The sequence below is a fragment of the Vanellus vanellus genome, assembly GCF_965231255.1.
Source record: "Vanellus vanellus genome assembly, chromosome: Z".
Lineage (NCBI taxonomy): Eukaryota > Metazoa > Chordata > Aves > Charadriiformes > Charadriidae > Vanellus > Vanellus vanellus.
The window spans coordinates 22,303,249-22,326,123 of NC_138908.1; the positions used below are offsets into that span (position 1 = coordinate 22,303,249).

The 22,875-nt window shown below is 42.3% G+C and overlaps 1 protein-coding gene across 1 annotated transcript in view; it reads right to left on the reverse strand.

Moving 5' to 3' along the window:
• KCNN2 (potassium calcium-activated channel subfamily N member 2) overlaps positions 1-14,763 on the reverse strand; it is a gene marked incomplete at its 5' end in the record, with an annotated part of 73,846 nt that extends 59,083 nt beyond the window's left edge. The window contains 3 exons of the mRNA XM_082497479.1: positions 12,918-13,013; positions 13,268-14,436; positions 14,742-14,763. Coding sequence (XP_082353605.1) covers positions 12,918-13,013; positions 13,268-14,436; positions 14,742-14,763 — 1,287 coding nt within the window. The remainder of the gene's footprint in view (positions 1-12,917; positions 13,014-13,267; positions 14,437-14,741) is intronic.
• Positions 14,764-22,875: the final 8,112 nt, after the last annotated feature.

Below are 22,875 nucleotides of genomic sequence, written 5' to 3' on the forward strand. Positions count from 1 at the left end.
CCTCAGATCTGTAATCAACAGGGACATATTTAGTCACCCGAATTTTTATGAATCTTTGAACCAAATCAGAAGTCCAGAAATAAAAGCCGACCACTCAGGGTTACTATATTTGAGGTATCAGTAGACCCACCAGTAAGTAACTGAATTAAACTGACTGAATCAGGAGTTTCTAAAAAGTCAATGTCCATGACAGGTATCTCTTCATTTTAACAGTATTTTTAATTTAACAGCTATTTCATTATACCAAAGTTTCAGATCCCACCCTCTCCAGCTGCTTAAAACACAATGAGAAGAAACTCCTTAAGTTACCACATGTAGAAGGCTTCCATCCAGCACCAGCAGTTCCCAAAAGCTCTTGTGACTGGGGTTGACAGTCAAAAATGTTCTCCAAGCAGATACACAAGGAGCATGACTTAATAAAGCTCTGAATACCGCTTTAGTGCAAGAAGAATAACAGAGAAGGACCAAGTGAGATAGATCTGAGTAAACAATGCAAAATGGGGAAATGGGATCGTGTTGTGGTTTAGGACACTAACTCGTTCATAACGCAGCTTCCACCAGCTGCCACTCCACACTAACCCCTGCTTTTGGTGGCCTGCGATGGCTCACTCTCCCTGCTAAGAGAGCGCAGCAGGACATATGCTGTGCCAGCTTTACTACAGCTGAAAGGGAAGTTGCAAAGAAACAGCGAATGAATTGCTTAGGTTCCCTTTCTGCTTTCACAAATATAAACAAATGACCACACTGAACAAATTACCACACTAATAAAATAATCCCAAGACAACAACAAAAAAATCTCTTTAAAAACTTCCAGTCTTTTAAGTCTGCTACAACTCTACACTGGTCTTGGCAGTACAGGGATGGAAACACTGATTTCAAAGTTAGGGATTCATTTAGTTTTGCACTGAAGCAGCAGTTCCAAAACTTCACGTATGAAGAACACAGCACATCTTCCCGCAAACTACACAACTAATTTTTAGAATGTATTTTTTGAGAAACCTAGTGGTCTGTGTTCTATTTTTCCCCATTTTGAGTACTTCAGAAATAAAGTAACTCTGATTCTATGACCTTCTTTCAGAAGAAAAACTCACTGGGGAGAACTATCTACATTTCAGCATTTTCATGTTGTTAATTTTAAATCATTATTTTACAATTCTTCATTTAGGATTTGTTTTTCTTCATCCAGTACTAAAAATAATTTGTTCTACAGATCAGTGCACGAAGAAATGCCATCTCCCAAAACGGCTGCCATCTGCCACTGTTCCCAATGCAAGAGAAGCCTCACTCTCTTCAGGGATGATCAGCTTCATTACTCCTAGGAAAACTGGAACCAATTAAAAAAAGGATGTATTTTCTGAAGAAATTGGCAATATTTTTGCAAGTGAATGGGAGAAACAGAAGTGAAAGGAAGAAACACCGAATCTGAAGCTCGATAAAATGAGTTAATTCATTCATTTTGTCAAAGGAGTATGGCAGTGACTCCAAATTTAGAAACTTGTTTTTAAGGAATGACTGGTACCAACACATCATATACACAAGAATCTGTCTTCTCAGTTCCTCCTTTAGTGTTTGTTTGTGACACAAATACTTCAGGTATTTGGGAAAGTTTGCATGTTTGTTTTTAAACTGGATAATTTTTTATTTAACTGACAATGGGTCACATCAGCACCGCAGGAATTACAAAATCCCTGTAGTGTTTTTACTGTCTCAGAAACACAGTTACACTGGGAACTTCATTTAAGGATATGTTTAAAATAACTCCAAATACAGAAATGCAAAATCTAAGTATTTAAGTGTTGTCCTGAAGCGTGACCACTTAAATAGAGGAACCTTAAGAACAGGACAGCAGGAAAAGCACAGTGGAGTTAGATGTGCCTGTATATTTAAAAGTCCTAATAAGCATAGTCACTCATTAATCCTAAGTGTATGGAGGCGTTCCTGCAAGAACTGCCTCTGTAATTCACCCTGGCAAGTAAAACTGTGAGGGAGCAGCAATAAAGCAGCTATTCAGTTAGTACCTGTTACTCCCGAAGGTCTGAAGTGAGCTTCTGGCTAAACCATATAGCAGATGAGGTCTTAAAAATGCTTCAAAAATTAAGTTAAAATAGCTTTAAGAAGGGCAACTTGCAACAACAGGTTAAACAAACATAGACACAATTTTCTTTACAGGTGTTTACCTGTATTTCTTTATAGGTAAAATACTGTCTTATTTGATCACTACTAGCTCCGACTGCAGCTGTGTCCTCAGAAAGAAAAAAAAAAAAACAACTCCCAAAAAAAACCAAATCCCAGCATATTCTGTTGAACACCTCTTAGCATGAACAGTTCTTGTTGATGCCCCATTATTGTTTGAACGATACAGCTTCATCAAATCTGTCACAGCAGCTTTCTCAGGAAAAAGATGCTCTGTTCTCAAAGCTACTGTTTTTTTAAGTCTATGAACCCAATACATGAAAGAAGTCTGCACTGAGTGCTGCCAGACACCTTATCTTCCACGCTTTAAACATGTAATTGTTTTTCAAAATGTTTTAGAAAGCTATATTTTCACAAGCATTATGCTCAACAGGACAGTCCATGGCAGCAAAAAGCCACGTTCAGCAGTTAACACAGGATGATACCAGCCACAATATACATACAAAAGTCACAGGTGAAACACAAGAATTATTAATTTTGGATGAGCTGACATCTCTGATCACAGGCTGGATATAAAAACCCTGTTCATCTTTTTTATTTTCCTTCCAAGTGCCAAATGGCAGGGGAAAAGAATGCCCTGCCAGCTTACAGCCACACTGCTAAATTTCTCATCTGGCTCCGCTGCATCCCATTCTGTGGCTGGAAGGTAGACAAATGTCTATTCATATATGGCTGCACCTAAAGATGGAGAACCAAACATTTTCCTACCTGCCAACCAAATCTGGAAAGCACACTGGCCATGGGTAGTCTTCTACCATTTGGGGTTTTTTTACAGATTTTGCCATGGAACTAACTTGGAACTGTGGAACTGTGGAAACTGGAAACTATGGAAGCTGAACTGGGAATACATCAGGTGCAGCACTGGTCTATCCTAACATATAAAGATTTGGCTATTCTAAACTGTCCTACTGCAGAAATCATAGCAGAAGGCAAGTTATTGGCTGTTATCATGAAGCCCAAACCTGAATGAGAACAAAAGGAGGTGGTGGACTTAGCATGAAGGCACTTACCCACCACACCATGCGGATGAGCATCATGTTCCCTAATAGCTGTCATGGGGTACCTTTTCAGGTATTCTGGAATTCAGGTGGATAAGAATTTCTCCTGTATCAGCCTATTCCCTATGCAGAGCCCAAGAACAACTCTTGCGCAGTATCCTACAGAGGAATCTACTACAATCAAAGGAACCCGCTACAATCCGGGTGTAGTAGCTGCACAGCCAAAACTGAATTTTACAGCTACTGCAGAGAGCAGCTTTGTGGGCAAAGGAAAAGAGGGTGAAGAGCATTCTTAGCTTATTCATATATCAATGCTTGTTCAAGAGTTTCCAGGTGTTCTTGAAAAGATATTTTAATAATGACAAAGGTGTTAATAATAACAAAGGTTCAAATCCTTAGCACATAATGAGATGCTCTAAACTGAAAGACTCCAAAGATCCCCACTAGCTTAGTCACAAATACAGATTTTCCTCTGAAGTCAAAACACACCTCAAATGTGCATGACTGGTGTAAAAATGGTAACTAACATTGTATCAGAAATGCAGTGAGAATACTTTTGATGAAAATGTCATTAAACCTAGGTGCCATCAGTGAATGCTCAGTGATCATTATTGCTAGTTGTACTCACTCTGTGTTTCAGGTAGGAAATAATGTATTTTGTGCTCTTGATCCACACCTGAATATTCAGTCTATCTCCAGTTTCCCAGAGTGAAATCAAAGTTCTATGCACGCGAATTTTATGGATGCAATGGTACAGACTGAATCAAGGCTACTGTGCAATTTTTATTTTTAATTAAAGACATCACTCATTCCCTGGTTGCAACAGATCTTACTCTTAAAAGCACAACAACCGACACAAACCAAGAAATACCATTCACCACCTGGGATGAATCTTTGTTTTGTTAAGAGACTGAAGATGAAGCACTGCTTCATAATGCATTATTCTAGTGAAAGACACTACTGTCAGAAGCCAGAGGCAGGGCAGGTGTGAATGTCTGCATATATCTGTAGTAATGCTACAGAAGCTGCAGTGCTAGGAAAGCTGGAATAAACAATTGTAACAGGAATAAAATGCTTCATAAAGACTCCCAACAGCATTTCGTTAGGACATAGTGTGGAGCACTGCATTCATTTTACATTGCAGCGTTTGGGACATCCACTAAAGCAGGCGGAAAATTCTTGAAAATTATAGGCATAGCTGGATGGTAACAACAGCGTCTTATTTACATGAAAAATGACTGATCTGAGCATAGGACTACAAGATAGACAAGCCTGAGCTTCAAATGTAGTTATGAAGCCTTCCCCAAATTACTTCAACAGCACTTGAACTCTTGGTCTCAGCGTTCACTTTTGTAAAAACATCATTTAAGTGACAGAAAGCAAATGTCAGGATTCGTCCAGGTAATTCCCTTTGACAACGAAAACTACAATATAAATGCTTGTTATACATGCGCTTCCTTCTTTACAGGCTATCTTACACCTACCCATCAAACTGCAGAACTGATGTATAACTGCTTACGGAAGACACACAGCTACACTCTAAAATACTACAGGCAACAATATTTAATTCAGACTACAGGTAAGAAAGCTCAGGAAGTTCTTTACCCACGGGTGACAATAAAATCTATGGACACAAGCCTATACATATTTATTTCTCAATTATTTTTTATTTCAAATATGCTCTTTAACAACCAAACACTCTTCCTTTGCCTCTGATGTCTTCTTCTGAATACCCACACTCAGTATCAAGCTAGGTCCCTTCCCACAGATGCATTCTTACCAGCAGCAGTGGTTATGCAAGATAAATTATACACCTGTACTGCCCTTTAGCTCTCTATTTATGACCCTCATGGCTTCTGCCATCTTTAGTGACTTTGTGATATGTATTCAATTAGAATTCAATAAACAATTCTGTTGGTCAATCACATAACACAGAACCCAGCTCTCCCCTATTCAACAGGAGAGCTCTACAGTATTCATATGCATAAAAGTTTAGAAGGTGCCACTTTGACAGAGTAGGTTTTTCTTTTAATAAATATGTTTCTTTACAGAAAAAAAAAAAAAAAACCAAAAAAAACCAAAACAAACCAGAAGAAATTACTCTTAAAAAGACTAAGAGTAACAATTTTAAAATATAAAGGTATCTAAGGCTCTCCCTTTGGTTTTATTTAATATGGAATTCACAGGGTTATTTCCATCTGTCAAGAAAAGGTTTCGTATTTCCCCAAAAGGAATTTAATTCAAAAGGTCTGTCAGTTTCCAGCAAAATGAATGAGACAAGGAAGCACCTTAGAAGATGCACACATCCCTCTTCAGAATTCATCCCTCTTCAGTCCTTCACGGAGTATCTAACATTCACACCTTTTTGTTTTTACAATGTCGATACAAAATTATGTTTATTAAGGACTTTTTTCAAACAGATGAAGGAGCACAACTGCGGGGAATGTTCAAGAGGGAAAAGCTGAATGAGTCAGTTACAAACGTGTGACTCCCAGCAACTACATTAAAACAGTATTATATAAAATATTTATGTATGATATTAACAGAACATTTTTGGTTGCATAGGCCTGAGTTCAGATACACCAGATTAAAGTATAAAATGTTCATGTTTTACCACTACCTTTACACAAGAAATTTTTCTAAGCTGTAAAACGTGTTCTCATGACAATCTTTTCTGATCTTCTGACAGCTGTAAGAAGAAATTACTTAATGTAGCTTTCATTAAAATAATGGAACAAAGTCAATTTACACAACTTCATTAAAACTACACTGTGATATACAGGTATTTTTCACATTACATTTTTGAATGGAAGTTTTTCCATTCACATTTTTCAATGTAATATAGTTTAAGGTATTAAAAAAAAAAAAAAGAACGAAAAAAGTTGTATTAAATTCTATTTTTTTTTTTGTGTTCTCCTGATGTGTAACTTTTTTCCACAGAACAGAGCTGTGGAAACTTCCTCAAAAAAGTACTTGTTCTTCTGCATACTTTATGGTTTCTTTTCAGTTAATAAAAGAAACTTTGTACAATGACCAATATATCCAGCTTACCTGAAAGCTAATTACACAATCGATTACAGCCTCTTCTCTTAGGGGTAATTTATTTCTTAAAAGGAGCTTCATAGGCTCAGAGCAGTAAGTCATCCTCTAGTAAGGGAGTGTGACAACAACTTTCATCATCAAAATCAAGGGTGAAAATAGCTGATTGAAGTTGCACAGAAGCTTCCACACAGCTTTTTAATCCCCCCGAGTCCTAAGCAGCAGGCATTCCTGTTCTGATCTTTGCTCAAAACAGACCACAAATATGTCTCAAATGAAATTCAAAGCCCAGAAGACTACGTTTAGTAGACCACATACAAACCAGAACCAGAATCACAGGAGCATTAATCTACACTTGTCAGTCTTGGCCCACTTTCACTCAAGCAAATCAAAGCCGCAGTCAAGTACCCGACAGAATTTTCTGATTTGAAGTCCCCATGGTTGAAGGATCTGCACGTACAATGCTTTTACATTATGATGTGCATGCAGAGTGCCTCTAAGATCACAGAGAATGGTATCTCTGTTGATTTCAGCTCAGTTGCACAATTTATACAAATTCAGAATCTGATCTCTGGCTACAAATGCTCTCCTCCAACAAGGGCAATAACGTACCTTCTCACACTTCATTATGCACTATGTCGTCTTGATAAACTTCTAACAGCCTCATTAAAAAATGCTCAGAACAATGGTGCATATGAATAGATAATCCTAGGTATCACCAGGCTGACCATTCAGTGCCCTGACCATTAGGTACAATCTCCTCCTACGTTCTAATGGAGCCTGTTGGAAATAGAGGCACCGTCTACGTGTAACTTTAATGCAAATGGCCTCAGAAGTTTTTGGATGCTAACCAACGTTAAAGGATTTTCTAGCCTGCCTTCCATGTGTATGCACTACAGTGCTGAGTTTCAGAGACACTGGGCACCTGTAACTTTTCCTAGGTCAACAGGTTCTGCAGATATAATCTATGAAAAATGCACTGAATGGAACTAAAACTAAGTATTTTTGCAAAAATCCTCTGAAGTGTTAATTTGACAGATATGGTGTTAATTTGACAGATATGATGTCCTTGGATTCTACATGATTTTCTGCTGTTCAACATGCATATGGAATACTCTGTTTAATACACGTATGGAATGTGCATTAAGCTCGATTGGTAGAAGGGAATTTTTGAGTCTGTACATGAAGTTACTGTATCCTGGATCAAAACTGCTACAGAATGAGTTTTGTTGTTGCCTGATCTAAGGCCTATTAAAATAAATTTTAAAAAAATCACTACTTCTTCTCAACAGGCTTCAGATAAGAATAAAATTATCACTCAAAGTTTATTTCTTGATTTTCACCTGTCATTCAGCAGACGTGCTCTCTGTGCTCTTAATCTAACCCATTTGTTTCTTCAGCAGACGTTTTACAGTGTGTGTGTGCAATCCCTGATGTTTTAATATAACTAAGCAAAGGCAAGTTAGACTCAGCACAGAGACAACAGATTGCCAATACAAGCTAATGAGATGCACATGTACAACCCCAGTGAAGGCAAAACAATAATATAAATAAATAATTTGGCCTGCAGAATACCCGTTAATTCTTATGACAGAACTGTAAGGGAGTTTAACTTCATATTTGTTCATCAGTGCAAATTTTTTACCGCAGAACTTTCCGCTGCTGCCAATAAGAGAATGAAATTCCCATAAACAGTGTTTATTACTGTCCTGCATTATGGAACTTATTTGCACAATAAACAGGTCAAGATATGTATTTGTTACCATTCTTTGCTGTTTCCTGATACTGCCTGTCCCATTTCTTCCAGTATTCAGTAACAGTGAAAACAAGAAAAGATTCCTGATTCTTCATCAAGATATTTGGGCTCTCAGCTGTGATAACTTTCCATAAAGCTAATGAAGACTAGAAGTGTTTCTCTCCGAATCCATCAATAGCACATTATTTTCCCACCACTTCAAAACCGTGTAGGGACTGAAGGTGCTTTCTCCCTGAAGCCCTGGTAGCGTCTGCCATGAAGGCAATGGCTTAACCTTAACCTTGGAGTTTGCAAGGCTTTCCACAGGCATTCTACCTGAGTATAAACTAGCAGTATATTTTAGAAGTGGTTAGAAATCTCAACTGATATACAAAACAATAAAGATTCTATTCAACTTTACCAAATACCAACAACTTTCATGTTTCTGCGTGAGTGAGAGCATATGTATCAGGGAGAAGGAAATGAGGTTCAGATTCTGTCCAGGAGAGCACGGGTTAGCATTACTCAGGTCACTATTTTTCAGGACAGGCAATAGAAAGGCAATGTTTATCTACAGAAGGGATACACTAAGCAGTGTAGCAGATATGCCACTAAGCAGATATATTCCTCCAGTGACCATAGTCTCTCAAGAAATACCAGGCTGTGGTGGAATGCCCAACAAAAGACATTAGAGACCTCCTACTGGCAACCTCAGAGAATTTTGATTTTAATCCTTCGCTCTGAGTAACACAAGAAAGTGGCAGTAGAACATCAGGAGCCCACAGTTAAAAAGCTTTTCTATCTCCAGGAGAGATACTCCTAGGAGTATACTAGGAGATACTAGGAGAGACAGAGAGGTCTATTTTTCAATAAAAGTAGAAAATCTACAGCTTTACCATGGGACCTGCCACACAAAAGCTTCTTAAATTCCACTTTATTTATTGATCTAACACCAAATTCCACTAGAGAAATGTGGAATGGAACAATAAGTTGTCTAGGAACTACGATTTTAACCATGTTCCATGCTGCTGCTTTAATTATGTAAAATAGTATTAAGTAACAAACTGTTTATGCATGAAGTGGATAACTTATACATCAAAAAATATTATGATAATTGGATCATGCAGTCTTCTTAGCTCTTCCCTCTTCCACCTCTTCAAACTCTCAACTGGAGTAACAGTCAGAGAAATACCTGTTCTAGCCTGGGGAAACGATGAATTACATTTTTCCCCTGATCTTCCAAACACAGGGCGCTTGATCTGAGGAACTTAATCAACAACTGCACAAGCTTGGAGAGAGCATAATGCATATTTCACTATCTCCCAAGTGTGATGGTTTTAACAGCATTATAGGCATGACAACAATGGACCAAAAAGAGAATACACAGATTTGGGGTTGTCACTACACTCAACTCCAAAATTGTTACTGTTGTTCATTAGGGTTTATTTCTAGAAGGGAGAGGGATGTGAAGGAAATTTGCTTGTAATTTCTATCCTCTTTTCTGGAAATGATAGTGTAAGCTATGAATTATCATTTAAACCCAGATGGTTTCATCTGACTTTTATTATAGTCTTAACACTAACTCGCATTTATTCAATTTAGTAACAGCTTACACTTTATTCTTAGAGCTATACAGAATAACTAATACACTGCAATCACTGAAAACCTATTTGATTAAAATAATTTAACATTTCCAGTATTTCACAAGGCTATGTAGCATCCATACAGTTATTCTTGCCTAAATCCTGCAGCTACACCCTCCCGGAGACTTTGGTCTGCCAGATGCAGAGCTCTGGGCAAGTTCCAGGGATGCAAAACCAAAGCTGTGTTGCTAACAGGGTTTGAATCATGCCCGGAGGGATGCCTGTGCCGCCGGGCGGCGGGGAAAGCTCACCGGACGGCGGGGCGGGAACGGGAGCGGGAGCGGCGGGGCGGGAACGCGCGGAGCTGTCTGCGGTGCTGAAAAGGCGGCGGCGGAAAACGCCCCCGACCCCCGTGAGACTGAAGGTGCTCCCGCTCCTCCACCGCACACCAACACCGGTCTAACCGAGGGAAGGGACGACAAATAAAACTCATTTGTCTCAGGTCAGTATAGCGCACTCGGCTCTTGGGAAGAATCCCTGCAAGTCTTTTATAAAGTTCCCTTCCAACTCACTGAAAATGTTCAGTGGGTCTGGGACAGGCAAATGCTAGAGCTTGGTTTCACTGACCGGCTGACTGTTTTCAAAGCGAAACAGATGGGCAAGGTCATTTTAATGCAAAGACTAGAGGACTACAGTCACCTGCTATGCTGCTAGGCACTGCCCCATAGACTTGCTTGCGGCATGGCTGTTCGGACTTCCTACCAGTAAATCAAGGTCAAAGAGTACTGAAAAGAAAGAAAAACTAATCTCCGCTTGCGGGCATTTTAGGTCACCAGAAGTTTCTAAATATTAAATCTGAAATCAGTAATAATTAGTAAACTGTCATCTGTTCATTTCCCAAGATGTTTTGTCTCACGCTTTGAAGAAAAATCTACTTATGTTTAGGTTGGTTTGCTTCCACCAGAGTATGAAACGTACCACACTGCAAGCAGAATACATTGACCTTCTTCTGTTCTATAGAGCCATTTTTCTACTCTCAATGAATTCCTGCTTATTTACACTATACCCACTGTTAAAGCCTAAGTACGCTTCAGAGAAGGAACAGAAAGGAATGTTCAAACTTGAACAGGATTGAAAAATAGCTGGTGCAAAGCAGTCCTCCAGGACACAACCAACCATCTGTGAGAATGATTCTACAGACGTGACTCATTCTACCGCACATAGCAGTATATTTGCCTGAATTAAAGGCATGTATGCCTTCAAAAAACAGTCAGCTTTAAAGATTAATTAAATATCATTACATTATCAGGGTTAAGCAGCATTTTCTATTGCCTGGAGAAGATACCTTACAATCCTAAGCCAAAGTATTTTAAAGGTACGTCTTGTTTTCAGGTGTCAAGTGTAAAATAAATTTATGACTGTAGATGGACATAAGTTTTGCTCCACATGTTCTTCACCTTATTTTTTAAAAGTCAAGCATGTGTACAAAAACAGACTGTGCGTAAATTAAAAAGCTATCAGATTTCTAATAGCTAAGGGTGGTACTATGCCCTTTCCTTCGAACAAGCTTCTTGAAAAAGAGAACTTACTTTTCATTTTCAACATGAATGACAGAGCCCCTTGAAGCTGCAGCTCACTCCAGGCCCTGCCATGACTGTTGCAGCTTCTGCTGTCTCTCAGACTAAAACTTAGGGTACTGCTGTTTTACAGGCAGGTATATTTGTGTTCTGTACTGTCAGGCAGCACTGACAACTACATTAACCTTGATTAAGTCACATGATTGCATAACTCTTTCCATGTAGTCACATACATGAGGAAGTTCTTTAAAATGATCAACAAAAAAACTAAAACCAAGACAGAATTACAACTTTAGTTTTTTACGATTGTTTTTTCTGATCTGTAACATACTCCTAAGGCAATGATAATCTCTAAATATTTACCTAGAGAAAAAACACAACCAATCCCGGAGTAACTACTTAGTATAAGCCAACACATACAGCGACCTACAACTATTTGGCTATCTTGCATAAAATTTTCCATTTTAAGTTTCTGGAAAATGCATGGGGTAATTCAAATGTTTACAGAGAATTTTTTTTCAGCTTTGCTCTTCATGCCTTAAGCACCACTTGTGGGAAGATAGACCAGAAAAGAAGGCTCCCACATTGCAGCAGCACCACTTATTTTTTTTATACGGATAAAGAAACCTCTTCATCAGTACTCCAGTAGTTTATAGAGATGCTCTTTCACTAGAACACTTGTTTATTGAGTACAGTATCATTAAACAGCTTTCAATACCTTCCATATTAATGCAGAGAAATTGGGTGCTGAGCAGGAATAGAAGTTTTGCATGTGCAAGGACTACATAGCAGGATCCAATTTGGCAAAGAGTCTTCAGTAACATAATACTTCTCTAACATTACCCTAAGTAGGAGACTATTGTACCGTTTCACATTGAAACTGCAGCATTCATTTGCACAGAAGCAGGGTACTATACAATTCCTTTTTTTTTTTTTTTTTCCAACTGATCAGTACCAGTGGAAAAGTCTTCTTTGCCCTTGAAACCTGTCATTTCAGCTTGTACCTCAAGGTATCTCTAACTAATCCAAAAAAGCAAAAGCAGCAATGTCTCTATGAGCAAGGTATTTTTCCCTTCAAAACTCTGAAATCTAGGTGTTGTATGTTTCAGTTGAGCTGAAATGCTAAATTTTAATTTCTTGGTCAAAAAAATTACAACTGAAATTAGAACTAAATCCCTCAGACAGAACCCGTGACAGTATTTGTGAGACTTATTCTACAGCTTTGTTGTTATGTTCCTCCTACCTTTAGCCCTACCTTTCTTGACAGTTTTCATCTGTCACATTCATAGTGGCTGTGCAGCATTAAATAAAACAAGTCGAACATAAGATTTCCCCCTGCTCTTAAACATTCTCCTAGAGTAAGCTCGTATCTGAGACAAGGAAGATTACATACCTTGCACAGTGAAGGCAATTAACCTTGCCATCAAGATGGAACACACAGCATGAAATTTAGTCATTGGGAAATAAAAGACTGTTGCTGCACATCTGCTACCGAAGACGGCAGGCATGTCACCAGGAAAGCGTGTTACAACCTTCAGGGCTCAGGGGTCCTGTAGCACAACCGCAGGCAGCAGTCCCCATCAGGCAGAGCTTCCTGGCGCGTGTACGCCCGCCGTGTTTCTCTCCAGGGCCGAGGTCCATTCACCAACTTCGGCAGGCGCGCAGAGATGCCTCCTGCTTTCTCAACCAGCGGGAAGCGTCAAGTACTTACCAACCAGCGCGCCCTTAGACAAACCGCCTCGCACCCCCAGCTATGCCAGCAACCCTCACCGACCGCAGAAGGAAACGTTACCTGGATTTCCCTTGCGTGGTACACGATGATGAGCCCGAGCAGGATGATCGTGGAGAGGCTAATAAGGCATTTCAGAGCGAGGGAATACAGCGACTCCTGCAAGAGAAAAGACACCGCCGTCCCTCAGAGACCCGCGCCCAGGGGCCGCTCCCGCCCCACCGCCACCTCTGGGGTCCCGGGGAAGACCGCCTCGCCTCACGCTGCCGGGGGCAGAGCGGCGGCCGCTGGCACCCCGCGCCGGCGCCGGGCCGGGGGACGCGCAGCCCCGCCGCGCTGGGCTCTCTTGAGGGAGCGGGGCCGCCCCTCCGCGGGGCGTTCGGACCGGCTGCCGGGTGCGAGGCGGCGGGTACCTTGGTGTAGGCGCCCCAGGACAGCTCGGTCTCGATGACCATGACGACGATGCCGAACATGCCGAAGATGAGCGCGTAGTCGCTGAGGCGCTTGCGCTTCTCGAAGAGCGCCCGGCGGTGTCCCAGCTTGTAGCCGATGTTCTGGTTCTTCTTCTTGCTGGACTTGCCCCCGCCGTTGCTGGCGCCGCCCGGGCCGGGGCCGGGGCCGGGGCCGGGGCCGGCGGGGCCGTAGAGCGCCAGGTTGTTGGAGTTGTTGTGCTCGGGCTTGGAGACCACGATCTCCGGGGCGGCGGGGGTGCCGGCGGCGGCGGCGGCCGGGCTGGCGAGCGGCGGCTGGAGCGGCTGGGACTCGGAGTCCAGCTCGTGTAGGTTCCTGCGGGACGAGCTCAGGTTGCTGAGCGGCCGCATGACGCCGCCGTTGTACCTGCAGCTGCTCATGGCTATTTCGGTGAAGGGGTTGCTCTCCCGGCGCTGCTGCTGCTGCTGGTGATGATGGTGGTGGTGGTGGTGGTGGTGGTGGTGGGTGCTGCCGCTGCTGACACTGCTGCTGGGGCTGGCTGCCTGCTGCTGCTGCTGCAGGCTATGGCACTGGTGGTACTGGGGGTATTGGTGAGGCTGCCTGGACGCGCCGGCATGGCTGGAGGGGGTGAGCTCGCTGACGTTCAGCTGGCTGCCCTGCCGGGAGGAGGCGGCGGAGGAGAGCGGCGAGGAGTGAGTCCGGAAGGCGCCCGAGAGGGGCGAGGAGGCGCGGAGCAGCAGGGGCAGGTTATCCCCCACGGCTGCCGCAGCAGCCCCGTGGTAGGCGCAGTTGTTGCACTGGAGGCATGGGCTCTGCTGCTGCTGCTGCTGCTGGAGGAGGAGGCTCTGCTTGTCCTGGCCGTGCTGCTGCTGCTGCTGCTGCTGCTGACAGTGCGGCGGCGGCGGCGGCGGGCGCTGCTGCTGCTGTTGCTGCTGCTCGGGGCCGAAGCCCGCCGGGAACTGCCGCGGCGCGTCCATGCCGGGGCCGTTAAAGCCGCAGGAGGACCGGGCGGTGGTGCACCCTGCGCAATGCGTTATGGTCGGCAGGGGAGAGTCCTGCTGCCGCCACGAAGGGCCCATCCCGGCTCCCGTAGAATCCAGCCGCCGCGTCCGATTGGTCGGGCGGACCAAAACAACGGGCATCACGTCACCTAGGGGACGGGGACGGGGGAGGGGGAAGGAGGGGGGAGGGGGGGGAACCGGCCGCGGCGTGAGGAGGCGGAGGCGGCGCAGGGTCCCCCCCGCCGCCCCGCCCCGCCCGGGGATCCCGCCTCCCGCCCGCCCCGCGCCCGCAGGTAAGGGCTGCCCTCGCCCCCCGCCCCCGCCCGCCGCGGGGAGGCCCGCGCCGCGGAAACCCGGGGGTTCCCGGGGGCGGGGAGCGCACTCGCTCCCGGGATCGCCCCCGCTAGGAAAGGGCCTCCGCGGCGGGGCTTCCCGGCTCCCCGCCGCCGCTCACATCTGCGCCGTCTCCGGAACATGGGCGCCGCGCCGCGCCGCGGAGCTGTCCAGCGGCGCCTCCCGCCCGCCTCCGCCGCCGCCCTGCAAAACACAACGTCGCGATGGCTCCGCTCCGCCGCCCCGGCGGGCCCGCGCCTCCCGCCGCCCGCGCCGCGGCCTCGGGCCGCGCCCGGAGGCAAGTGGGAGAGGCCGCGGCCGCCGCGGGCTGCCTCCGGGGCCGGGACTTCGGGGAGCCCTCCCGGCACGGCTCGGGCCTGTCACGGAGCGGGGACGGGGTGGGGGTGACACGGCGGCTTCTGTCGGCTGCGCCCTCCCTCAGCTGGAGAAGAGAGAAGCGGCCGCCCGGGCGGGAGGCCGCCAGCCGGGACACCGCCGTGGGTGGTTTAGGGGCTGGAGACGTGCTCCGGCGGGTCGGCGGGAGCTTTACCGGGAAGGGCGGGGGTCGGTGTCAGTGAGGAGCCGCGTTGCCCTCCGGCTGCGCTTGCCTGGCGTGCGGTGCCGGTGCAGCCCCGACGCTGGTCGCCCGCTACCATGTCGCCTCTTCCCCCTTGCTTTCCCCCCCGAACTCTCATTGAATAATTGGTCCCCGCAGCTCCCTTTGGCGGAGTAATGTCCGCGCCAGGTAAAGTCTCTTTTCCGCATTTATTTAAGGGAAGAGTCGTGAAAACGGTGAGTGATTTACCTTATCACAGCAGTGCCTTTCCCGTCACCTGGGTGAGATTATGAGGGCTTTCTTTCTTGCTTTCTTGCTTTCTTGCTTTCTTGCTTTCTTGCTTTCTTGCTTTCTTGCTTTCTTGCTTTCTTTTTCTTTCTTTCTTTCTTTTTTCTTTCTATCTTTCTTTCTTTCTTTCTTTCTTTCTTTCTTTCTTTCTTTCTTTCTTTCTTTCTTTTTCTTTCTTTGCTTTCTTTTCTTTCTTTCTTTCTTTCTTTCTTTCTTTCTTTTTCTTTTCTTTCTTTCTTTTCTTTCTTTTCTTTTTTTCTTTTCTTTCTTTTCTTTCTTTTCTTTCTTTTCTTTCTTTTCTTTCTTTTCTTTCTTTCTTTTTCTTTTCCAGTCAGGCGGCACTGTCTTTGTGGCTTGGAAAATCAACTGCAAAATTTCATGGAAGGTTTCCTTACCTCTTTAACTCCTCACTAATGTTAAAGACAAAATTAACTAATTTAACTAGGGTAAAAGTCTGCAATGTCCTTATAATTTCTGTGTGTCATGTGACATTCAATTTCCTTGGAAACTGTACACCCTTGAATGGTTTGAATTTTAGAAATATGAGCAAGGCACAGTCATTAACAAAGTTCTTAAATATGCTCTGCTTCAAAATTCAATGACTTAATTCCTAACCAAGGTGTACCTTTTAAAGCAAGCACGTATTGCACACACACAATCAGACAACCCTCATTAATGTAGTAAATATCATGTTGTACAATATCAATAAATTATTTAGAGAGTGACCAAAAGTTAAAAATCTCTGAGTATGTTTACATAGCACAGGTTATTTTGGAAAAAGCACCCATAAATAGGAGTATATGTGATATACAGCATCATAATGCCTTGTGATAATTGAGAATTTGCTTAACGATGTAGTTTTGAATAAAAATCCACACACACATTCTTGCATGAATGATAAAGCGCTTTCCAAATGCATCAGTTTGTGTTTTTAAATTACACTAAAGTGTATTTGGATGCTCTCCATTGCAGTCGGTTCCGCTGAGCATCAAAGACCAAGAAAAAAGACACTCTTAAGAATGAACAGGCTGTTTAACACAGCTTCAGATCTTCCATTGTTTGTTTGAAAAAACATGGTGCTATATAATTCCATCTCACTGGTCCTATTTTGCCTGTGTTTTCAAACACGCATGAATCTCATGGATCTTAGAAAACGAAAATCTTAGGGAACCCAGGCTTTTATCACTCTGTAAATAAAAGTGCTGCGCAAGCCTGCTGTCAAAATACTTTTCTGAATTAGTTAAAGATTTAGATAGGCCTAGGTTTCATCTTTCCTTTTCTGTTCGTGACATGTCATTTGTGTTTGCTTAAAGATGCTTTCTTTTAAGTGTTCTCCTTAACAGAAGATGAAGTCCTCAGGACCTAGTTTACCGTGAAAGGATTTTAAGAAATTTGTGAATCCTTTATGTCATATTTAGAAGTCACCAAGGCTCTGTCCTGTAATTGCATCTACTTTGGTCATCGAAGGCTTCATTAGAATTGTGAAGAAAAATTTGACATTTTTAAAATCTTGGTAGACTGAAATATATGATAGCTGTGTTCTATATGGTGAAGTGATTGCATTTATTTTTCTAATTCATCTATAAATGTTACAACTCACGATTTTAATACCTCTACTGCTGCTATCCTGTTCATTTGTAGAAATGGCAAGGACAGTGCTGTTACTAGCTTTTAGATACTTCATCTACTTGCTTGATTGTTTCATTATGTGAACAAACAAATGAATATTCCCATGTTTAACACAAGAGGTCATACTAATCACACAGCACATTGAAAACTAATCAGCTAGGGTTTTCAGTTCCATTGTGCAACCTGGGATATCTCATCATTTGCATTTTCACAGCTAGAGACGTAAACCTTCCTCTCTATGACACTGATTAATGAGCTGGAATAGAAAGGTGCTGTTTAATCTAACATCTTCCCTTGTAAAATAATTTTGAAGTTCACTTTTAAAAATGAGTGTATTTGTTTTCAGAAATAAAATACATTCTTCATGTGAACTGAATTGTTACATTCTTTTGTATCACAAATAAATTAGTGTGGACAGCTCAGAACTGCTAAATCATACTAAACTGGTAACAATGAACCCCTATGAAACAAACATTGTCTGTTTGGGATTGGGGGCTTTGGGTTTTTTTTTCCTGCCTTTTCATTATATACTGGATGGAACTGCTCTTACTGATTATTATAGGTCCTGCTGCTGCTTTGCCAAAAAGGCTGGTTTTACACATACATGTGTATGTGTAAATGCATATGTGCGCACACCTTTGTATAAAGTAAGAGACATAATTACTGCAAATTTCATTTGATAATGATGATTATTGGAGATGTTTAGAAAACATTTGTTTTGTCTTGTTTTGTTTTCTTTTGTTTTGTTTTAATAAACCCACTAATTGCAAGAGCAAGATAAATACTGTTGAGCAAAACTACCAACAGCAGGGCAGGAAGCTCAACAGACGCAGGAAAAATTAGATTTCTGAGAGGAAAAAACCAATATGAAATATTTGAAGTGACAGCTAATGGGTAGTCATTTGAAAAGCTCAAATAACAACATCCAATGGAAATGCAACACCTACAGACTACAATAAAAGGTATTAGAAAGCTATTTTGCATGTTATCCTATTGCCACTACTCATGCCAATCTCCTGTTAAAATCACTGAGAATTCTGCACTCATAAAAATGTCAAAAAATATAGAAAGATAATAAGAAAAAGGAAACTAAAGGAATAATAAAAAAAAAAAGCCTAGGAAATTCCATTCTGTAACAGGAGTTTGAACTCAAAGCACAATCTGCACAAGACCTAGGACTTTCTAGAAAGCACTAAAGGAAACAGCCTTGTCCAGTTCAAAAAAAGCAAGCAGGTGCACAACTCAGTGTATACACAGAAGGATGCCATTCAGTGAAAGCAGCGTCACATTAATAAAAACAGAGGTAACACCGGCAGCAATAGGGTATCACGAGATCATTCAGGGCTATCCATGCAGCAATAAAAATGCTTTGTGAGACAACACCAAATGACTGCAGCACAGCTGCCAAGACGATGGCGTGGATACTAACCATATGAGCCACATGTGTAAATTATCTTTTGCATGCCATCTGGCAGAGCTTTTACCCACCAGATGTCTCTGACATTCACCACAGCAACTTAGGTTGCTGCGTAGTTACATGCCCTAACTGGAATCCCATCCCTACTGGACCTGTGCTTATGTCAAAGACTTTTTGATAGTGTTCCACAGTAGTGGGCGAAGGAGAAGAAATGCCAGGTAATGACTCAGCAGATAGTACAGCTACATATGAGAAGGAGGCATGCTTTACTGTTTCTGCTTTTGATTTTTTACTGTTCCACTAATCTACACTTTCTTCTTCTTCTCCAGCACATCACCAATGAAAATGCACATTCAATCCAGTTCCAAACCTTCCCCTGTTGTCTGGGACACATAGGATAGAAAAGATAAGGACACTGGATTGACAGCTCTAAAATGGTAACCAAAGTTTTCAAAAATGGGGATTTCTTAATTTATAGCTATGCAGCTTAAGAAATATCTAGAATTGCTGCACACCCCTCCTCCAGTCAAGGTGCCTTTCTTAAAGTATGGAGTTTTTTTCAATTTTTTTGCTAACAGCATTTTTTATTACTATTAAACATGTTGAAAATATTGGATGGGGTCCACAAAAGAGCTGAGAAAGGTATTTCTTCACTTTTCCATCCTTTCTGGGTATTTTTATAGTACTTGGAAATCACACAAACCTAATGACTTCCTTTCTTGCCACTACTTTTTTCTCATTATCAAGGGATACTGCCACCTACAAGGAATTTCTTAGCTGGCTAATTGCATCAGCATTAGTACTATATTGCCCAGACGATACAAGTGCTCAGAAGATGAATATTACATTATGTTTAATCTGACTACCTTTTATTATTCTCACAAATTGGTGGTGTTTTGTAACAGAACTTTAACTCAGTATAATTACTGAAATGATAACATCATGCAGTATTTCTATTTCAGCCTGTGCAAAAGCACAGAGTGACTTTGAGTGTGTGTGGGTTTTTCAAGTGTGAGAGTTTACTTTTAACTTTGCAGAATCTGGTATTTGAAGAATTTTGACCTGTTGATTCCAGTGAGACAGTGTTTACATCTAAATATAAGATCATACCTTGTGAAGTTGGTAGTGTGCAGATTGTAGATGTTAACAGCACTTTTCCTCTGCTTAAAATATGTCATTTCTGATTCACGTAGCAGCTGATTCTAAATAATTAGATTTCATTTGCCCATGTTTGAAAAATAAATATTTTTTTCCATTGGTGCTTTCCACCAGTGCTTCCATTTTACCATCAGAACATAGTTACTATAGATTTGCACTGGCATTGTTGTATTTGGAAAATTCATTCTAGGTTACTAATAACATGATCCCTTATTAAGCTGTAAAATGTGAAAGATGGACTTTGCTTTTATCAGGCGTCAAATATGTGGTGCATATGATTGCTTTCAAATCTTAAATGCATTGTAGGTTCTTCCAGTGAGTAGGCCTCCCAGTTCAAAACCTGTATAAAATGCAAGATTGCTTCTTTGGTTGTGTTTACTGGGGGCTTTTTATTTGTTTCTGCACTCCTAATACTCTGGAAGACTACAACTTTCACAGCAGGTTCAAATCCCATGTCACAAAAGTCTGTTTGTTTGTTGCTGTGATCATCATATTTAAAGCCTTTTGGATATGTTCATAACACACACAAATGTCAATGTATGTTGTGGGCCTGTTTGCAGAAATCATATCTCTAACAAGTCTAGAAAATTTATACACTTGCAGAACAAGTGCAAGCAGGGAGAAGATGAAAGTCAATGTCCAGTTTCATGTTACCCGCAGTCCCACTTTCTGCTTGATATACACTTAATTGTATTTGTGTGGTTGTTTTTGTAACTTACGAGGTGGCTGACTTGAGAAATGAGTTTGGGACAGAGGAATGGGGCAGTTGCTGAGGGAAGAGCGTGTCACTCCGTCCTTCCTAGCTAGATCTGTCTGCAGCACCTTCTTTTCTCCACTGCCCTCACCTTCACATTACCCCTCCTTCTCGCTCTTCCCTACTGTAGAGGAGACAGGATGCTTACTCTTACGGTACCTGACAGCACCTCTGGGTCAAGTGGAAGACGGGAGAGTTCTGCAGCTCAGATTTTATCAAAGTAGGGAGTTATTCAAACAATCTGTGTTTCAAGCTGGCTTTGGCTTGATAAGCTCAGCAACTGAGTGACAATTTGAAGTGATATTCCGGAAAGAGTTGAGAAGTTCTATAAAGTCTTCATTCTCTGAAGTATAATTTTTCTCACTTCTCTTCTTTATCCCTTATATTTCCGTACTACTCAATCAAAAACTAACTGTGTTTTTGAGGAAAGGACTAGGCAGTTATAATTATCAAAGTTAAGTTTAAGGAGAAAGAGCGTAAGACTTTTCACATAGCCCATAAAATCTTATCCCATTCAGAAAACATTTGTATAGAATTAAACTTGCTTCCTTCCAGCTGGGTGAAAGCCAGAGTGCAGCCCAGTGTATCAGATCAGTAGCTCTTGTATTCACAAAGCGTCATTGAATAACGCGTATCACTGTAGACTGCTTTAAAAAGTTAGGATAGCCATACTGTTTCTCAAAGGAAAAAACATACTATTTTTTTTTAATTCTGTCTACAACTTCACACATTCGAAATAAATTCTATGTTAGAGTGATATGATGCAGAAATGGGAAATATATGGACAGTATGGTTTCTTCACTCCTGACCAGCATTTTAGATTCTTTGTCTTTTTGTAAGATCAAAACCAAGTTTGAAATGGAGAAGATCTAGCTTTAATTATGAACTCTCTGCTGTAACTATTATAAGGTATGTCCTAGAAGTTCTTTCTAATTTTCCTAACATTAAAAATGTATCAGTGTTCAAGCTGGTCCGAATAAAACTAGTTTTTCTTCTTCAGTGGAGCCTGTCCTCTGAAGAAGAAAGCCACTCGTAGGGCACAGTAGGAATCCATATTCCCCTTTGCGATCATTACTGCAAAACTAACAAGGCACATAGGTTATAGATCTCCTCATACCATCTTGGGAAACAGCAATGCCGATTTCAGATAGCGTTGAGTGCAACAGGTCATCAAATTGTCACATACTACTCAGTAATGCACTTTAAGGACAGAATTCCACTATTCAGCCAGCCATGTTCTCTGATGGGTAGAGATGCAACATCCGCCTGTGCCTCCAAACACCTCGTTTCGAGGTACCCGATCCCCACTGCAGAGCTCAAGCAAGTGGATTAGAGGCTTTAGCAACCAGTGTGCACAGCTTGAGCTGGTCAGGGGTATGAACTGAGCATAGGGATGTGACCTCAAGACCACACTTAACAGATGACTCTCCTATTCAGGAGAACGCTCTCCTGATGGGCTAGGAGCTTAAGCATTTTCTTTTAAACACCATCAGCCGTTGTGTTGTCCTCTTAAATGTAAACTAGATAGGTCTGGGTGTTTCTTCTCCGCATAAACACAGTAGGGAAGAAAAAAGTGATTTTGTTTCCTGCCAGCCTGGATGGAGTCACACGCATACTCCATCTTGGAGAGCAGGTCCTAAAAATCAAGCTGTATCTCATCTGGGGGAAAGAACAACAAATCCCTCCCCTTACAGTAGTCTACCCATGAAATGTGAGATGATTGATTGGGTCAGACAGATGAGAGTACAGAAGACACATGAATCTAGCCAAAAACCAGTCAATCTCTTCGGAATAGGAGCAGGAATACCCACCTGAGGAGACAGAGACCCTTTCACAGACCCCTTTCCACAACCAGTGCATAAAACCCCACCAAACCCCCGCAACATCTACCTCTGTCCCCTTCAGAGGAGCCACAGGAGCCAGTTGACCATCTCCAGATTTTCTCGTGCTCAGGCTTCTAGGGCTGCTTCAGCACAGTAACAACGTTTGAATGCTGAGGGAAGCATACAGCACTTTGAACCCCAGATCTTAAAGCTACTTTCAGAATTGTCCTGAAGTCTTGAGCATTTGCTCAATGGCATTTCCTAGAAATTTCTGACAATCTCTAAGTGTTTATTCTGATTCTCAAGAGTCGCTCATACTTTACAATACCCCAAACTGTGGTCACTATTAGTATTGAGGGTGGAATTCAGCATTTTCTGTCTCCTGTTAAAAATGTAGGAAAAGGAGGATTCACTGCAAGCTAATGTCATCATATTCATTTGTCATTCGGTTAATGTGCAGTTGTCAGTTGGATAAGTTTTTGTCCTGCTGCCCTTCCCATGCACATGCTACATAACTGACAGGACTGTCGTCACAAGAGGTGACACTGCTACGTGACTGCCAGTTTAAACCAATTTTAAGTGCCTGCATGTGCTCTTTACTAACTCTGGAGAGCCACTTCAGCTTTGGCA